We start from the raw sequence: 18,900 nt of genomic DNA, 5'->3' as shown, positions 1-18,900 counted from the left end.
GAATAACATATAGTAGACAATACACATAGCTGTTTATTTCAAGTAGTCTTTTGGCTTTTTTGAGAAAAATATTGTGTATGCAATATCAATATGAATATGTTATATTATATTGAGTGACACATAGAAAATTAATAACAAAGTTTTCTTTCTCTCTCATAATTTTCTAATTCTATTTTTATCTATCCATCTTAATTTTACAGTAACTGTCACTATTTTTAGTTGAGGAGATAGTTCATTTTTGAAAGAAAAACTTTTTCTTAGAGTTCCAAAATTAAGCAACACACCATTTGGGAGAAAATGTATTTTTTATCTCATATTTTTAAATTTTTAAAAAATATTATTAATATTTAATTTGATTCAATTTTGTTTATAATAATTAAAATAAATTTTAATATATTTCTGTTTTTGAAGTATATCTGAAACAAATTGTTTGTGATTTGGGCTTGGAAAAGAGGTCGAAGATGGGATGAAGGTGCTTTGGTATAGCTTCATGTCAGCTTCGAACGGTTGGAGGGTACCTGCAAAGAATTCTGATACTTAAGTTAGCATAAGTTTTAAATAAGTTTATGAGAAATTGGGATTGAAAAAATACATGAATTTCATGTGGTATTTATAGATGAAAATGATGACTAGATCATCACTTATGAATCTTCCTTCTTATAGTGGTGGGTGGTTTCTTCCTCAATATTTAAAAAATTATCCCACGTAGAGGTTGAAGGTTTGTGAATAGCCTAGAGAAGGGAGGGTTGAATCTGTGACATTCTTTTTGAACTTCTTTTACTTTTTGCTTCTGATTGGAATAGGAATTTAGTTACTATTATGTCTGTCAAGTTAAAATTACAGGAGAAAATTTTATTTCCCACTCTCAGCAATGACAATTACTTTTGTTTTCCACTCTTTGGCAAGGCTTCTTAGTATTTTTCTCACTAGCATTTATTCGGCGCGAGTCATCCCTATAGCGTCCAAGCTATTGATGATGACCGAGAATATCTCGAACATTTTATCGATGGTTTCTCCTTCCTTTATAGCAAACATCTCATATTCTTTTCTCAGCATGTCGATCCGTATTTCTTTCATTTGTTCAGTGCCCTCATGAGTGACTTGGAATTTATCCCAAATTTCTTTTATTGTTTTGCACCTTGATACCTTTTCGAAATTTCTCAAAACTAATTTAGCAGTGTATCATGTTGATTGCTTTGACATTTAGTTTCACTTTTTTCTTGTCTTCATCATTCCATTTACCTTTTTCTTTAGGTGTCACAATTCCTTCTGCACTTATTTTTGTTGAAATTTGTTGACCATTCATGATAATCTTTCAGATATTATAGTCAATAGATTGGACAAATATCTGCATTCTTTTCTTTCAATAGTTGTAGTTCTCGTCGTTGAAGAAGGGAAGTCTATTGTTGGATTGACCTTCAGTGAGTGTGTAAGCCACGACATTTGAACCCATGTTGTTGGCCATTAGATCTTTTCTCCAAATTGTGAAGCTTGATCTCTTTGAGACCAAGCTCTCATGCCAATTGAAGGTTTGTGAATGGCCTGTAGAAGGCGGTTTGAATCTATGGCCTCCTTTTTTAACTTCTTTTGCTTTTTGCTACTGATGAAAATATGAACTTAGTTGCTGTTATATCTGTCAAGTTGAAATTACAGGAAATAATTTTATTTTGTCTCTTCACGAAACGATCAAGAACAGAACAATTCTTTGCTTTTTGATAGCTGTGACTTTTGAGAAATATACAATGTATGAGATAATTTTATTTTGTCTCATAACGAAGTAAAACAGAAAAAAATTAGAGAAGAAAAAATCACATAGCTATGTAATATAGTTCAGCCACTATGTGTAATGTGACCTACATCTAGTCCCTCCCACAATAATGGAGAAGTTTTCACTATTTTTCACAATGCTTACAAACACTAATTTTCTTAAGATTCAACCTAATCCTATTTGAAATAAACCCAACTTCTACCCAAGTTAGATTTAGCTAGGTTCACTCCTTAAACTTGCAATCAGTAAGTGCTCACCCAACTTAGTAAGAACATTTTTTCAGGATCATATGTACAAAATAAAAAAACAATACAAAAGAGTTGACATAACTTTATGCCTTTTTTCTAGATAACTCTTTGTCTTTTCTCTCAATGGATTTTACTAACATCTTACTTAATGCCTTTTTTCATTGAATAAAAACAAAGAAAGATGAACACTGAAGAACAGAAAATTTAATGTAAACTCATGAAAGAGAAGAATGGATAGCTTAATCGTATGAAGACCCAAACTTATGTGCTCATTCCTTGCTTCAATTTTTTGTCCTTCCAAAGCTTGAATTTGACTTGAACAGTTGACTTCTTTTTTCCCAAATACATCAACAGTGAATAAAGCAAATATGCATTCCTACCTAACTGCTTCTCTTTCTTCCTTTTTTCAAATTTATTTAAGGATCTGAATCATTCATCAATGCTTTGTCTCTAAATTTTGTTCTTGACATTTGATCTGTAACAGAGCTTCATAACCTCCATTTTTTTTCAAGTTTCTCGTTCAGTGCACGAAGGAGGAAAATATCTTTAACAAGCTACAAATGAAGCACAAAGATGAAAATGGTTTTATGAATCATCCTTTTGATTTGATCTTTGCTTTTTGCTCTAGCCTCTGACTTTCTTTTTCTTTTCCTTTTATTTTTTGATTTTGGTAATTTTTTTTTTATTGGAGCCCTAATTAGAGCTACCTTTTCTTACTTACTCTTGGAAATAATCACGTGGGTAGAGAAGAGAGAAATTGAATTCGGTTACATTTGTTTTGGTTCAGATGGGAGTATGTTGTTATGGTTAGTGATCAACAACTATTTTCTTGGGCCATGAATGAGTGAGTTGAATTCTTATAGGCTTGAACCACTATTGGGCATTATTAGCTTGTTATTAGGCTTGTTTTGATTTCTATAATTTTTTGCATAATGAACAAACCAATCACAAACATAATGGACTTTTTAACGCAACATAATAATATTTAACTATCATCAAATGATTGTTTTTGTTTCCTTAACCTCAACAGAGGTGGTTACTAATATCTGAATAACATCAGAAGTAGTAGAGTGATAAGTTATTGCTTATCGTGGAAGTCAGGTCAGGCATAGGTTTGTGTAATACTCATGTCCTGTGTAAGTCAAATAGGCTAACTCGTGTAATTTTTAGAGTGATCTTTTTGAATATGGACAGTTTTCACTAAGTCCGATTAAGATGGACTAATTCTTTTGGGCCTTATCTTTATTTGGGTCATGATGTGAATAATTTTTTTTATAATTAATTACTAAAATGGGTTTGGACCGAGTCATTTCTCGAGTACTAACAAAAAAAAATTACTAATCAAATATTATTTCTTTTGTGAGTACGTTGTGGTATTGTAATACCTAAGATTAAGACTTATCTAATCCAAATGACCAAAAAAATTTATTTCTTTTTCAGCTTTGTCCCTTAATCATCCTTTTTTATATCCATCTTTTTTTTCTCTTCCAAACACTATTTTCTCTCTTCCATCCCACCAACCCCACTACCACTACTTCAACAGTGCAGGTGCTGGCATCTCCTCCCTCGCCTACCCACAACAACCACCCTCCCACTTTATTGCCACTACCACCATGAATACCCCACTACCACCACTGTTGATCACTGCAATCTTCATTTCACTACTCACATTTTCTTTTTTTTTTCAAAAAAAAGAAAAAAATTCCAGATATAATGATTCTTAAATAAAGAAAAGTAATGTGAAAAAGGAGATGAAGTAGATTTAGATAGAAATGGTAACACAGTAATACTACATGAATTTGCAGGTATTTGCTCCGCTCTTATCTGGTCGAGGCAGGTAATTACCTGTAGGTATAAATAATATATATAATTTTAATATATAATATATATAAGATTTAATTACTCTGTTAGTCTCTATAGTTTTGCTAAATTTTTAATCAAGTCTATATTTTTTTTTTCAATTGGGTCCTTACACTGCTTTTAATTTTACAATTAGACCATTTTTATGTCAAACACGTTAAAATTAACAAAGCATTTATCCCAAAATATATATTGTCAAAGATCTAATTAAGTTTTTAATTATGAATACCTTTAATTTACGAAAAAAATTCGATTAACTCTAACATTTTTTACGCTATGAATGACCTAATTATAAAATTAAAAGCAGTGTAGAGACCCAATTGAAAGGATAAAAAAGAATAGAGACCTAATTACAAATTTAGTAAAACTATAAGAAGCAACAAATAATTAAACCTATATATAATACATCTAATATATGTAAAAAAAATTAATAAAATTAATAATAATATTATTTGATATCGTATCATTCTTAAGTTTTTAGTTTAATTTATATTATATAATCATATTTATATAAACTTTGAAATTTAATTTTATTTATTAAATTTTAATAATTAATAATAGGGGTCAGTAAGGACGGGATGAATACCCGTAGAGACAGGTTAGGGTATAAAACTATAGATTTTTATTACCTGCAAGTAGGGATGATGTAGGTTCCATACAAACTAATGTAGGGTGCAGTAGGAGTGAACATGGATCGAATTGGATATGGTCAAAATCTTGATCTGATTCGCACTAAAATTAGGATGTACATGGATCGGATAATATCCGCATATCCGCGGTAATTATCCGCATCCGATCCGAATTTTGCGAATATTATCCGATCCGCAAAGCCATCGGATCGGATTGCGGATTCAGCAGTGATATCCGCAGATCTAATTCGCAAATCCGTATATCCGCACATCACATATAAATATCATAGTTTAAGAAAGTAAACCCTAATGTGATATGAATTTTAATATGTTATTTTATGAATTTTATGATATTTTATTTTTAATTTTTTATGTTGTACTTCAACTTAGAATAATTAAACTTAAATCTTGTGTTATTATTTTGTTTTTGTTATTCAAGAGAACTATTATTGATAATATTGTAGGAGTAAATAGGCTTAAACAGATAAAAAATTAATTTTTTGAATATTTTTTTGTAAAAACAACCAAACAGAATCTTAAAATAGTTTTTTTTAATTATGTGGATATACCTGATATCCGATCTGATCCAACCTAAAAAAATGCGGATATCATATCCGATCCGATCCGATAAGTGCAATGCGGATCGGATAGAATTTTAGGCTATATCCGATCCGATCCATGTGCAGCCCTAACTAAAATTATCGAATCGGATCGGATACAATATCCGCAGTTTTAAGCTTAGAACAGAATTCGGATCGGATCGGATTGGATATTGGATATATCCGCACAACATAAAAATATTTTTAAAAACTTATTTTTATTAAAAAAAATATCAATAAAATCCCTTTTTACTTCTCTTTTAGACATGTTTACTTTTAAAATAATATCAAACCTACTTTTTTTAAATAATAAAAATAAAATAATACAACATATATGATAATTATTAGTTGAAACAAAACATAAGAGAATATTTACTTATTTATTTATTTATTTCTGCAGATTCGCCGATATGCAGATACATACATAAAATCCGCAATTTGATCCATTCGTGTACTGATCTGATCGGAACTATATCCGCAATTTTCGGATCGGATTCAGATAAACACCGCAGATATGTAGATCGAAACCGATCCATGAACACCCCTAGGGTGCGGTGGGATTGGGTAGGCAAAAACCCGCCTCCTAGCCACGCTGTTGTCACCCCTAGATTTAGAGGTAGTTGGCAAGAGAAAAGGAAGATGACGATGACGATGGAGGCAAAGATGGCAACACAACAGAAAAAAGACGAAGATGAAGACGACAGCGGAGGCAGCAGAGGTCATGAGGCAGCGGAAGAAGAGTGTTTAAGCAGTGATTATTGTGAATGGGAAAGAACTCCTCAGCCTGTAGGTTTTGTATACACTACTAAACTAATCGTTCTTCATAAAGACAATGTCTAATAAGGAAGAAACTAATTATCCCTAACTGGTTCTAATTGACTGTAATTGATCCTAATTGACACATAAAGAAACTTTACTATAATATCAACAAGGAGAAAGAGGAAAACGACGACGACGGTGGTGGAGGCAGAGGTGACGACACAATGATAGATCCAAAAGGCAATGCAAAGACAGATCTAGATGGAGTTGCAGATGCAGAGGTGGTGAAGCCTAGAAGGCGACACAGATCCAGTTGTCGAGGAGAGGGGGCAAAGGCGATGACATGTAAAGGAAGAGGTGGCAGCAACCACGTGCGAAGGGTGAAATGATGGTGGTGGTGATGGTGCTATTGGGTTTGGGAGAGAGAAGTGGAAGGTTATAGAAGGGGAGAGTTTGGGAGTAAAATTGGAAATAAAAAATTAACAAAGCATTGACTATTACAAAATTGAATCAAATTCAACAGTAGGATTAGTTTTGAATAATTTCGAAAAGATTAGAGACAAAATACATACGACCATTTGAGAAGTATTGGAAAATTAAAGCCGGAGCAACCGAGCAACACAACTTAAGAGTACCAGAATCAGGTTACCGATACTGAATTGCCAAAATCTAAGTTATATGATTGGTCAAACTAATCTTTACATGGACTATAGAATACAAACATTGTTGCCCTACATTAAAAACTGAAACATAAGGGAAATGTCAAACGCAGTCTGTTAGGCGATCATGTTAATCATGTTAAATGGACAGCATAGCCATTCATCTACTCCTCAAGCAAAATGTAAACACAAAAATGAGGAATGCTAGAGGGCCAGCAGTTAGCTATCAAGCAGTTAGCCATCAATGTTTAAAAGTATGGGCTAAAAGTATGTTGTTGAATTACTAGAATAAAGGAATTGGGTTGATAGCTAAAAATACTAGCCAAAAACAACAAATTCTGCTGGCCCTTGAGCATTTCTCCACAAAAATATTAATCCAACATCATTTCCTTTTCTCTATTCATTAGAGGTACAAAGTATGCTCTAACTATAACTAAATTTCATTCATTTTCCTTCTCTCCACATCTGGTCACGAATGAAATAAGGATATGCGTATTGAAGCTCTGAATCTAATTATATAAAACCACATCAAATTATATGAAACTACGTAAGTCAACTCAAAATTTATGACTCAACAGAGCAATGGCATTAAGAAATCATAAAGATTTACTGGCACTATAAAACTCGGAATTCAAAGAACAGCCTCCTAACTCCAGTTATTCTATTTAAACCAAAATCCGAAAGATTTACCTCTCAAAGAATACATAGTGATTAACATTCCAAAACATTTGGAAAAGTATTCATACATGATCAAAATTGACCTATACTATTCAAGGTGTTACCAGGAGGTTGAGCAGCATAATTGGCCAAAATTTTATTGAGCACCTGAGGTTGTTAGGTCAATGATAATGATCAAACATCTGAAACAGGCTTCACAGAATCACTTGCTCTCTATATCATAAATATCTGTTCTGGGTATTGCCATTAAGGAGAAACAAGATAAGAAAATGTTAAAATAACAGAGTTACAGACCATGGTCCTTGCAGTTTTAATGAATTTGATTAAACACATAGTACAACTTAGTTAATCATGATTAATATTATAACATGTACAAATATAGTTAGGATAATTATTCTTGCATTGGAGCAAATACAATGTAAACATTACATTATAGCACTTTTTAACTTGTGTCAGCTGCCAATTAACTTAATGAATCAATTTAAAACAACTAGAACAATTTGGAGAGGAAATATAACTTATGGATTTGGTGGAACAAGTACCATTTAAGTGGATTGAAATGGGGGATGTACTAATAATGAAGAAAAGATTAATGGTTACCATTATCATTCCTTGAATCAACACAAGAAGAAACAAAGAAAGCCCTTTTTCCATTCTATGGAGTTAGCTACATGGATCATACAATGCCAAAGTGCTTTATCAGAAATCTATATGGGAACCAATGGATCTCACAATCAACCGAATCCAGTAATTTCTGTTGCATCTATTCAACATACAAAAATGGATTATGAAAGAAATGCAGAAAAGACACATAATACAAAAACCATCATCCCCCAAAAGCTTAAGTTTCTCAAAAACATCACTTTTATAAAACACGAACTCAGAAGAACAATGAAAAGCATGCACAACTGAGTGTCCAAAGAAAGCGTTCCCCTTCTCCCACCCCCAATTAAAGAATAAGATTACAATATGATAAAATTAAAACCATGTAGCATGGCAATGGAGGAGGCGAATAGAAAAAGGATACACAAGATAGAAGCCATGGGCGAAAGCACCAGCTAAGACAGCAGTGAACAAACGATCCCTCAAAACAGGTCTATGCCTCAGGGAAAGGCGAACTGTGAAAGCAAAAAACCAAAAATGAAAAATTGAAAGAGAAAGCAATAATTAATTAGACGGAGAAGGAAAAGAGGAGAACATACTAAGAGGGAGAACAGGGGCATAAATGAGAGGAACAAGGAACTTGAACGGTGGACCGTTGTTCTTCCTCCTTACCACAGCTTCTTGATTCGACGGATCGGACGGCGGCGTTGCCATGCTGATGCTGCGATTTGGAATTTTGGATCTCAATTCTCAATTGCTTGCCAACTACTCTGCGCACGCCGTTTTTATTCCTTTTTCATCACACGCTTATTTTTAATTTTCAAAAATCACTAAGATTTATGGTAAATAGAAGTTGACAGTGAAAAATTATTAAATGATACTTTAATTCAATATATTAAATTATTTAATTATTTTTTAACTATGTGACTAATTGATTACCAAGATTTATATAAATAATAATAATATATTCATATTCATAAAAACAATTAATTTTTATGTATGTTATCTACTTATATTCTTTTTTAATCTTTTTTTAATGCTTTGAAATTTTCTAAAAAGGTTGAGTAGTAAAATATTAATTAGGAAAAAAGAAATGCTAAAATTTTGTAATTTATAATATTAATTAGTCATTATTAGTATTTTTAATAATTTAAAATTATATTTAATGATATAAAATTATTTAATTTTTTTGTTAGTCAAGTGTTGGCCAAATTTAAATAAAATTTTGATGGACAGAAATCTTAAGTAGCTAATAATTTTAGTTTAAAAAAATGATTATTATCAAGTCAAATAGAAATCAAATATAAAAAGCTAAGATTTCTGTATGGAAATTTACATGACAATAAGAGATGAATAAAGGCCTGGTTTGTTGCACGAAGGGTCAAAAGTGGAAGGCTGGTGTAGTTAGTTCAACGACAGTGGTCAACGCTGATGCATTGCTAGCTAGGTTAGCCAAATTATAGTGGAATAGAGTAAGAATTTGGATATACCAAATGTGATGGTGCTACAGCAATGGCAAGAATATGGAAAAGCAGAAATGATAGTGGCGTGCGTGATATTGAAGCTTTCTGTTGTGCGTGAAATGTAAGTCGAATCGCAAACTATATAAACCACCAACTTCTTCGTCTTCACCACCACCATTCACTTCACATTGCACCCTCACATTCTCATATTATCATCATGGTACGTACTATATTCAACTTTGATATCCATCTTTCTGTTCTTTTCATTCACCTTGTGCCCTTTATTTACAGGCTCTGCTTCATCAACAGACAGTGGACTACCCTACCTTCAAACTCGTCATAGTTGGCGATGGAGGAACTGGTAATAATACAATATAATCATGCATCATGTTAGTTAATATATGATGGTGTTATTAATAGCTATCTGTATTCGTGCCTGGCTCAGGAAAGACCACTTTTGTCAAGAGACACCGCACTGGCGAGTTTGAGAAGAAATATGAACGTAACACACTTTCTTAATTTCTTTTCAGCTCAATTAATTATTATGATTGTTTATAAATCATAATTTTTGCAACGTAACAGCAACCATTGGTGTGGAGGTTCATCCACTAGACTTTCACACGAATCGTGGAATGATCCGCTTTAACTGCTGGGACACTGCTGGCCAAGAAAAATTTGGTGGCCTTAGAGATGGTTACTAGTAAGTCCAATTAATTAAGCTTAATTAATCCTCATCCAATCTAAGTTGGTATATAATAACAATTCTTGATGTGTTCCACTTACGTATGAATATGATTTGATTGCATTTTGAATTGTGCTGAAACTGCTTAAACTGTTTGCAGTATTCATGGACAGTGTGCTATCATTATGTTCGATGTCACAGCTCGCTTGACGTACAAGAATGTTCCCACGTGGCACCGAGACCTCTGCCGGTATGTTAAGTTTATTCTTTTCCACAACCATTTTGTTTCAAATTTTTTTGCAATGAGTTTCTGTGCTATTATGTCACTCTTCCTTGTGGATTTTATAGGGTGTGTGAAAATATACCCATTGTTCTATGTGGAAACAAAGTTGATGTCAAGAACAGACAAGTTAAAGCAAAGCAAGTTACATTTCATAGGAAGAAGAATCTGCAGTACTATGAGATATCCGCAAAGAGTAACTATAATTTTGAGAAACCTTTCTTATACCTTGCCAAGAAACTTGCAGGGTAATTAATTAAAACTCTTCAATCTTTGTTTATATTTTGCTTCAATCTCCTGAGTGGATGCAAATAAATTGGTCTTGTAAATCATTACAGGGACTCTGACCTTCACTTTGTGGAGATGCCTGCTCTGGCTCCACCAGATGTAGTCATTGATTTAGCTACACAGCAATTGTAAGCATTGTTTCAAGTTCAATACACTTATTATATGTCTGTGTGTAGTTAATTCACTGCTATATTTTTTAGTTATGAAAATTTAAAATTTTACATGGTTTGCAGGAACGAACAAGAGCTTAGTATGGCAGCTGCTCAGCCTCTCCCTGATGATGATGATGATACATTTGAGTAGACTTTAAACCCTTACTATTTGATGTGTTCAGCACTGCCTTATATATGCAGTGTTTATTTCTTAGTAGCAGTTTCTCATGCTATATGCAAATGTAATCAATTGACATGTGTCAATAAACATATGGAATTTTATCAGTGCATCCCACATTGTATATCCCCCTGCTAAATTTTCTCTTATGATTTGTAAACCGAATATTATATCTTTGTGTTCAACATAATATTTTTCTGTGTGCCAATTTCCTTATAATCTTAGTAAAGTAACTAGTGGAATAATAGACATCAAAATTACAATAGAAAACTTAATGGTTTGGTTTTGATAACACATTAGAAAAGAACTTCACAAATGATTCCAGTACACTAATCCTTCAACAATTACATGCTTATATACACAATAACGCAAGTGGTAACCTGCCAGCTAAGCATTTCCAGCTCAGCAATCTTGAACTAATTATTCTAATTAACAGTTTACTGTGTTGGGTGGTGTTTGTAAATTGGAAAATGTAAACTAAAGAAGAAGAATAATGTGTGAGTGGCCCAAAAGAACAGCTAGCATTTTGTTATGTCAGATATGACACAGCACATGAAAACTGGCTTCTCTCTGTTGCAATATGCTATTTATTGGTAGAACATTCCATTTGTTGGACAATACACTTGGTTTGTATCCGGAAGGGGAAAAAAGCCTGATTTCTCTTATTTATTTTTTTACTTTTGTTTCATGGCAAACACCTTTTTACTCTGTGCTGAAGAAAATGATTTTGGCTACATTGTAAAGCGCTTTATCACCAGACAGTAATGACTTGTTAGATTCTGAAATGATGTGATTCCATGTTTGTATTTGTTATTTGGCGGTCCTGAGTAGTAGCAAGCAACATTCTGAATTCTATGATGATGATGACGATGGTTCATGAATCAAAGTTGTTTTGAAGTGTTGGCCAGTTGGCCATGGTCCATGGTTTCAAAGCTACAATTCTCAGAATGCATTGAACCTTGAATCTCTATCATAAAGGGTTTCACCTTTGGGCTCTTATTATAATGCATGTGCTACATTTAGGCCACAGTACCATTTTCCCTTATTAGCTAACCACCCCTTAGCCTTTTCTCTTGTTTCATGGCTTAAGTGGTAAACCACAATTCACCACATGTGAACCACAACCATCACTAACCATAATATAATGCTTTAAATGAAATAATGTACATTGAATTCATCAAGTAAATTAGACTAATATCTTAATAAATCAAATATGAGTATGGGAATGGGGATAGATATGTCTCCACAAGTGGTTACCTGGTGCAGAGAAGGCGTGGCCTAAATGGAGCCAAGGATGTTGATGGCAGCATTGGAGTGTGAAGGGTATGAGCCTTGTTGAGCTCCATTTGCCAAAGGAAATGTCCACATCCATGTCGGTTTGTGATCCATTTTGCAATTACTAGGGTCACATAAGTGTGTGCCCACCTCAGAAGTGCTTGTGGGCCATGTGAAAGCCTGGTCTTCACCATTGCCAGCAGCATGTCTTTCAAATGTTGTGGGCTCTTATAATATAATTCACAATTTTGACCATTGTCCAATTTTTCAGGAGCTTGTTAGTGGTTACCTCTAACAACTTCATTTTTAACTAGGTCCCATTTTCATTCTCAATTTCATCTTTTTAAGGCCACCCTTCGAATCGTGCCTTTCAATGTCCCTCTTCCTTTGGGCTACCCAGGCCCTGTTTACTATTACTATTTATCCAACCCCCTTATTACTACTCTTTTAATTAATTAATTAATTAGACCTTCTAGTTCTTTCAATTGCTTAAGCTCCATATCCAATTCTTAGTACGTGTATGTTTCTACTTATCGAAAAAGGTGAACTCCAGTAGAATTAGAAATTAGTCCTTGATTTCTGACCCACGATTATCCATTGTACATCTACTGATACATAAAAGAAGTAGTACTTTTTTTAACAGGAGATACGTAAAGTGATAAAAAGAGAGAATGATAACCTTTAGAATAAATGTCCTTTTTAATTCTTGGCTATTTGTTCCAAGAACAAAGTCTCTTTATAATTTGAAAATTTTTAGCTAGTCTCCAACCATCTAAATAATTAATCTTAATCATTTCTGTAAATAGTGAACTACTAATGTATCAGGAGTCACTTAATCTAGTAATAAGGGCCACTTAGTCTAGTAATAGATGATTAAAAACCGATTAAAAAAAATTTTTTGGTTGTCCATGGTATCCCTAATCCGAAAGTTCAAGGGCTAATCTGTCGCGGATCTGAGCTCCATTTAATGGTCTGTCGTTGGCCAATGGGTTGCTGCATACACAATGCGAAATTTGAACCCCCGACACTTACTTAAGCGGACGAGTGAGCTGACCACTCGACCTATTAAAAATTTTTAAATTGTAGAAAAACACTATATTTTTGGAACAAATGATCAAAGCCCAAAAATGATATTTACTCTAACCTTTAAATTAGTTTTCACTTTACCATTTTATACTCATTCACGAATATAACATGAAATTACAGCAACTACTTCTCTTTGCTGTTCCTTCACGGGGCTCACTTTGGTTATATATGTGGCCCATCATGTGTTGGATCCTCTTATTGAACTGGCAACTCTCTCAAATATTTTCTTCTCATTATTTTTTTCTATTTTTGTTTTAATTTCTTGATCCTCTTTACTCAGCTGTTAATGGTGTCCATATGCACCTCTTTTCTGTATCATCATACCATTTTTCAAGCCATTTAATAGCGTCACCATCACACATATACGGTTACAGCTAGCTTCGTGTGTATATATTTGATTTTATTTTTCTTTGGTCTCTTTCTAGTCTTGGTTAGTCCACTCCTCAAATCAACATATATGAATTAATTTCAAAGTCATCAATATGGGATATGGATGTGTGATTCAAAGCAATTAATGTAACCAAAAACCCAGACAATGAGGGAGATGCATGCATGGTTTATGTTATGTGTGGTCTATTTTTATAGACTTCCATGTCATGAGTTTGTGTTAATATATGTTAGCAATTCAATGTATTTCTAATTAATATATATATCTAGTACCCACATTACTCTTAACGGAAAATCTCTAGCAAGTAGAAGTAGGTGAGAGAGAGTGATTTAATTTCAGGAACATGGCCTAATATTTTAGTTCTTAATGATGTATACCTAACACGATACGAATTGAAATGCATGCAACTCAAATAGAGGCTACGTGGTGGCATATAAAAAGCGTAGCATAACAAATTATTTTGAGCTGATTATGGATAGACATAAGAAGTAAGTGAAGGTCTCGTAAGCTTTCCAAGTTAATGAATGTATAATCATGTATATATGTATATGGTACGTACAAATTAATTAAAAGATATAGATCATATCAAACCCATGCTAATATAACACAAATTAAAGTAACTCGGAAAAGTAGCTAGCAAGAGAATGTGACATATTATATTATGGTCACATGGGGTATGCAAGTAATGATACATTTACAAAGAAACTGTGTATGTATAATGTGGGGGGAGCCCCTCATGGTAGGGTAGATAGTTTGAAACGGGAGAAATTAATCAAAAACGGATTGAATTGAATTGAAAGGAAGAGTTAGCTTGTTTTTCATGAAAATTTGAAACAGGACACGTTCTGCAAAGGAGCCATGTGCTTACACATAACGGGAGGGGCATCAATAGGAGGGATAGGTAGCATGCAATGCAACTAGCAACTGTCATTGTCCATGCCATAATAATCAACCTATCTTAATCAAGTAATCGGTTTATTCATCTGTTTAAATAACTTAATTTAAAATTTTAGACTTTATCTAATATATAATAATTTATTAGCCAACAATTATTTTTAAAATAATATTTAAATTGAAACAAATTAATATTAAAAAAAATTCTAAACGGCCTCTGATAATTACTTTAAAAAATAATGAAATCCTTAAAAAAAAAAAAATATTTAATCCGACCCTTGAGATTTATTTTTATAGAACTGATTAGTTCTGTGCTAATGTTTTTTATTGTTTTTTTTTTGTTTGCACAAAAGCTAATCAATCCCATAAAAATAAAATTTAGAGACCAAATTAGGTTTTTTTTTTTGTTGAAAATCTTGTAATCCTTTCGAAGTAATTATCAAGGGCCGAGTTGGATATTCACTCATTAATATTTGATCTGGCAGATTAAAAAATACAATAACCAAACAAAAATGATATGCCATAATACTTAATATATGGGTTCCTAGCTATATTATGAGTGGTGTTATATAGATAGGAATTAGGGAGTAGTAGGGGAAACCTGAATTTATTGTTTGGCAATAAGGACTGGTAGCTAGGTAGCTTAGTGTTACCCTAACCCTATGAATGAATATGCTTTCATTTCATCACATATATACATGTCTGGCTTAGCTAGCTAGTTTCACTCTCAAGCCTGGTTGTGATGATTTGGATTCTATTGCTCATGCACTTTTCAATCTTGAAAATTCATCACTTGGATCCTTTCCACTTTCTTACTGTTACTCACCTCATCTCTATACAAGCTAACTGTATATGTATATATAGGCTGGTGGCCTTCCTGTTTTTTGTCAGGGCATCTACAATCTATATTGTTATCCTTTAGTGTACTCTACATCATCATTAGGAATTTAGGATACTGTCTACCTTTATTTTTATCTTTCTCCTTAGCTTCTTACCTATTTGCGTATTTATCATCATTTTGAGAACCAAACTTATAAAAAAAACAAAACAACAACAACAAAGCCTTGTCCCACTAAATGGGGTCAGCTACATGAATCAAACGACGCCATTGTGCTCTGTCATGTATCATGTCTACAGAGAGACCGTTTACATGTAGATATCGTTTGACCACCTCATGGATGGTCTTCTTAGGTCTTCCTCTACCTTTCGCCCTTTGTCCATCTTCCATCTCATCCACCCTCCTGACTGGATGTTCTATCGGTCTTCTTCTCACATGTCCAAACCACCTGAGACGCGATTCAACCATCTTTTCCACAATGGGTGCTACTTCAACTCTCTCCCTTATATCTTCATTCCTTATTTTATCCAATCGCGTGTGACCACTCATCCATCTCAACATCTTCATTAATTCAGAATCGATTGTCACATCACTCTAGTTTAGAGTAAAAATTACTTGTTAGCAAGTCAGTAAAAAAATTAAAAAAATAAATTAAAAAGCGGCGAGTCGATTGCATCAATTCAATATTTTAGTAATTAATTAGTTTAAAATAATAAAATATAAAAATTTATTTAAAAAATATATTTTATATATAAATATAAGTTTTTTCTTATATTTGATTTAATCCTAATTGAACTTATGTTGAACTTTTAAATTTTTCAACTTTTCACTCTACTAATTCGATGACCAATAGCTTGATTTTTAGAATCTTGATATTTTTATTAAGAATTGGATTAATTTTATTAGAAATAATTATATTAGAATTGTATTTTAATTTTATCTTTTAATATAGTCAAAATTTGAATTCAAATCATGGCAAAGAAGACGAACTCAATCTGATGAATATATTCCAATTTGTACATCATTGCTTTCTTAAGAGGGAAAAAAACAGAAGTCAAATGTATTTCCATTATTCAATAATAAGAGAGCATAGGCAGGGAATGTGATTTTTATAATATTTTATTTATTAACATGTGTATTATTAAGGATATCTATGTTTTCACATTGTCATTCCACATATGTCGCTAATTATTTTTGATATGCTCATTTTGGGTGTGTAATGCTTAATTATGAGACTCATAATTAATTTTAAAGAAATTGTTAGTGTCGATTTGTTTAAAATCGTTACCAACGATTTGAGTGAAGAGAAACAATAATTAAAAAACTTTGGATCAACAATTAATAGCTAGAATCAACTTAAAAAATGAGAGTAATGATTTTATGGTTGTAGAAATTCTGAAAAAAAAAATTGTCTTACTTAAAATTACTAATCTCATTTTCACAATTTTTTTGTCTCTTTCTGAAATTGTAAGTTACAATTTTTTATAATATTAAAAACTTCCATATCAATGTATTATATCAAATTAATGTAATATTAATGTATTACACTCTTCCAATTGTAATATCCAAAAAAATTAGCCCAAAAAATACACATGATACATGATAAATGATAAATAAAAACAGAAATTATATACTATACATTTGAAATGTGTAACATTTGAAAAAAATATATTACAATATACTCAGAATATGTTATATCTACATAGATGTACATATATATTTAGGTTATTGTACATTCGGGATAAAACCAAAAAGAAATTTATTCTAATATACTGGGATATGTTACGACCTGATTTGATTTGATTTTTTTATTTTATTTAATTTTATTTAAATAATTTAAAATTTTAAAATATAACTAATTAAAGTTTTTAGATTAAGAAATTAACCATTTAAAATTTTAAATACATCTAAGATATATGCAGAACCAAAACTTGATACGTTGAGATAATATTTCAGATCGTGTGTGTTATGTTGGTTTGATTTTTTAAGAAATAGTGAATTGATAAAAGTATTTTTGTTTATTTTTTAGATATGTTTAAGAAAATTTAATATTTATTTTAATAGTTTTGTACAATTAAAAAATAGTTAATTTAAGAAAGAATGGTTATATATAAAATAAAAATACAAGTTAAATAAATATAAAAAGTATTTAATTAAATATTTTAAATACATATATTAATTAGGAAATATAATATATAATTATATAATAAATTAAAAAATATAATATATAACGAGAAATAGTTTGGGTTAATGTTAGCCGGTGACATATCATACATTATTATTAAATATGTGCCATCGTCATCACTTCAACATAAAGTGAAATCTGGCTGCATGTGTAATATATATTTCGAGATTCTGGAAAAAAAGTTGTCACTGTTAACATGATAAGATCATACTCTCAAAGTTCGACTGCATGTCATGGGTTTAACTTTTATTTAGTAATTAGGTTAAAAGTAAATAAAGAATCATATATAGAATAGAAAAGGGTTAATTAACTAACTAATAATGAAATTAAGGAAGCTACAAGGACACATAGACGGTAGATTATATTACTTATTTAACATGTTATAATTTAAATTTGAAGGTAGGTAGGGACCAAAGTTAGGTGAAAGGTAAAAAAATAAAAATTTGATATAGAATGAGGGGTCGTGGGAAAGAGACATAAATGGACAAGGATGGTTTTAAAGGGACAAAACACACACAGCATAAAAATGCAGTACCCTTTGGGTGTCACACCCTTCTTCGTTTGTGCATAAAAGCAAGACATGCATATGAATAAGAACCACCGCAATAATAATAAATTACTACTGCTGTATGTTTGGTAACAAATTAAATTAAATTCTTGGGGACGGTGGTGTGGGGGGAAAAAAATAAAAAAATAAAAGTAAACTTGGTGACCATCGATAACTGTTTTTAACTGAAAAAGTGGAAGCAGTGCCCCTCGATTCACGAGGGGTTAATAGAAGAGAGTATAAAAATGAAATAATTAAATGGTAGTAGCTAGAAATATGAGTTAGCATTTATAAAAGTAGGGATATTTGCTCTTATGTCTGTGATTATTGTTGTTGTATATTATGAGTTCTACTGGCAGAGGTTGTTATCTTTGTGCACTCCAAAACAAACCTGACCCCTCTGCTGTGCCGTGCTGCCTTTTCTATCTCTCAGATGTCGATGCAATCAACATATATAACACTTTGGGACCATGTGATCGACACTTCACAACCCATTTTCATTTCATTCCTCCCCCTCCCCTTCCAAACCCTTTTCTTCTTTCCAACTTTGTCCTTACTTTTCTTTTCTTTTCTTTATGTTTTACTTCACATGCTGTCGGTATATATATACTTTATTTTCACATTTAATTAGTTACATAATCAATTCACTCGTTATTTAACTAAGTGTTAAAAATTTAAATCTTATTTTGTGTATGGCAACGTATTAATTAGTGATAGATATTTAAATAAAATTTAAATTTATAACGAATTAGTTATTGATCTATTATGTTAAAAAATACTATAAACAAAAAAATTATACTGCTATTTTTAAATCAACTTCGTTAGAAAAATAATGAAAAAT

At 31.9% G+C, this 18,900-nt stretch overlaps 2 protein-coding genes across 2 annotated transcripts; one reads left to right on the top strand and one right to left on the bottom strand.

Annotated features, from left to right (window-relative positions):
- Positions 1-7,152: 7,152 nt before the first annotated feature.
- Positions 7,153-8,592, bottom strand: LOC107469673 (uncharacterized). Its single transcript, XM_016089052.3, has 3 exons — positions 8,403-8,592; positions 8,228-8,318; positions 7,153-7,433 (listed from the first exon to the last, which is right to left on the bottom strand). The coding sequence occupies exons 1-3, from the start codon at positions 8,515-8,517 to the stop codon at positions 7,403-7,405; spliced, it is 237 nt and encodes a 78-aa protein (XP_015944538.1). The 5' UTR covers positions 8,518-8,592; the 3' UTR covers positions 7,153-7,402.
- Positions 8,593-9,423: 831 nt separating this feature from the next.
- LOC107469682 (GTP-binding nuclear protein Ran-3) lies at positions 9,424-11,054 on the top strand. The gene is made up of 8 exons (XM_016089062.3): positions 9,424-9,486; positions 9,558-9,627; positions 9,712-9,768; positions 9,849-9,966; positions 10,109-10,198; positions 10,297-10,476; positions 10,567-10,644; positions 10,750-11,054. The coding sequence occupies exons 1-8, from the start codon at positions 9,484-9,486 to the stop codon at positions 10,817-10,819; spliced, it is 666 nt and encodes a 221-aa protein (XP_015944548.1). The 5' UTR covers positions 9,424-9,483; the 3' UTR covers positions 10,820-11,054.
- Positions 11,055-18,900: the final 7,846 nt, after the last annotated feature.

Source organism: Arachis duranensis, chromosome 1 (genome assembly GCF_000817695.3).
Source record: "Arachis duranensis cultivar V14167 chromosome 1, aradu.V14167.gnm2.J7QH, whole genome shotgun sequence".
In the NCBI taxonomy this organism is placed as follows: Eukaryota; Viridiplantae; Streptophyta; class Magnoliopsida; order Fabales; family Fabaceae; genus Arachis; species Arachis duranensis.
Note: the sequence above shows the minus strand (reverse complement) of the source record. Positions and strands in the feature narration are given on the sequence as shown.

Excerpts from the sequence above, each read along its gene's own strand:
- LOC107469673 (XM_016089052.3), bottom strand. The coding sequence starts at position 8,517 with ATGGCAACGCCGCCGTCCGATCCGTCGAATCAAGAAGCTGTGGTAAGG. Across the intron at positions 8,319-8,402 it reads TGCCCCTGTTCTCCCTCTTA|TTCGCCTTTCCCTGAGGCAT; the intron begins GTATGTTCTCCT and ends TTGCTTTCACAG. Across the intron at positions 7,434-8,227 it reads GCCCATGGCTTCTATCTTGT|AACAGATATTTATGATATAG; the intron begins GTATCCTTTTTC and ends GGCAATACCCAG.
- LOC107469682 (XM_016089062.3), top strand. Across the intron at positions 9,628-9,711 it reads AGTTGGCGATGGAGGAACTG|GAAAGACCACTTTTGTCAAG; the intron begins GTAATAATACAA and ends TGCCTGGCTCAG. Across the intron at positions 10,645-10,749 it reads GATTTAGCTACACAGCAATT|GAACGAACAAGAGCTTAGTA; the intron begins GTAAGCATTGTT and ends CATGGTTTGCAG.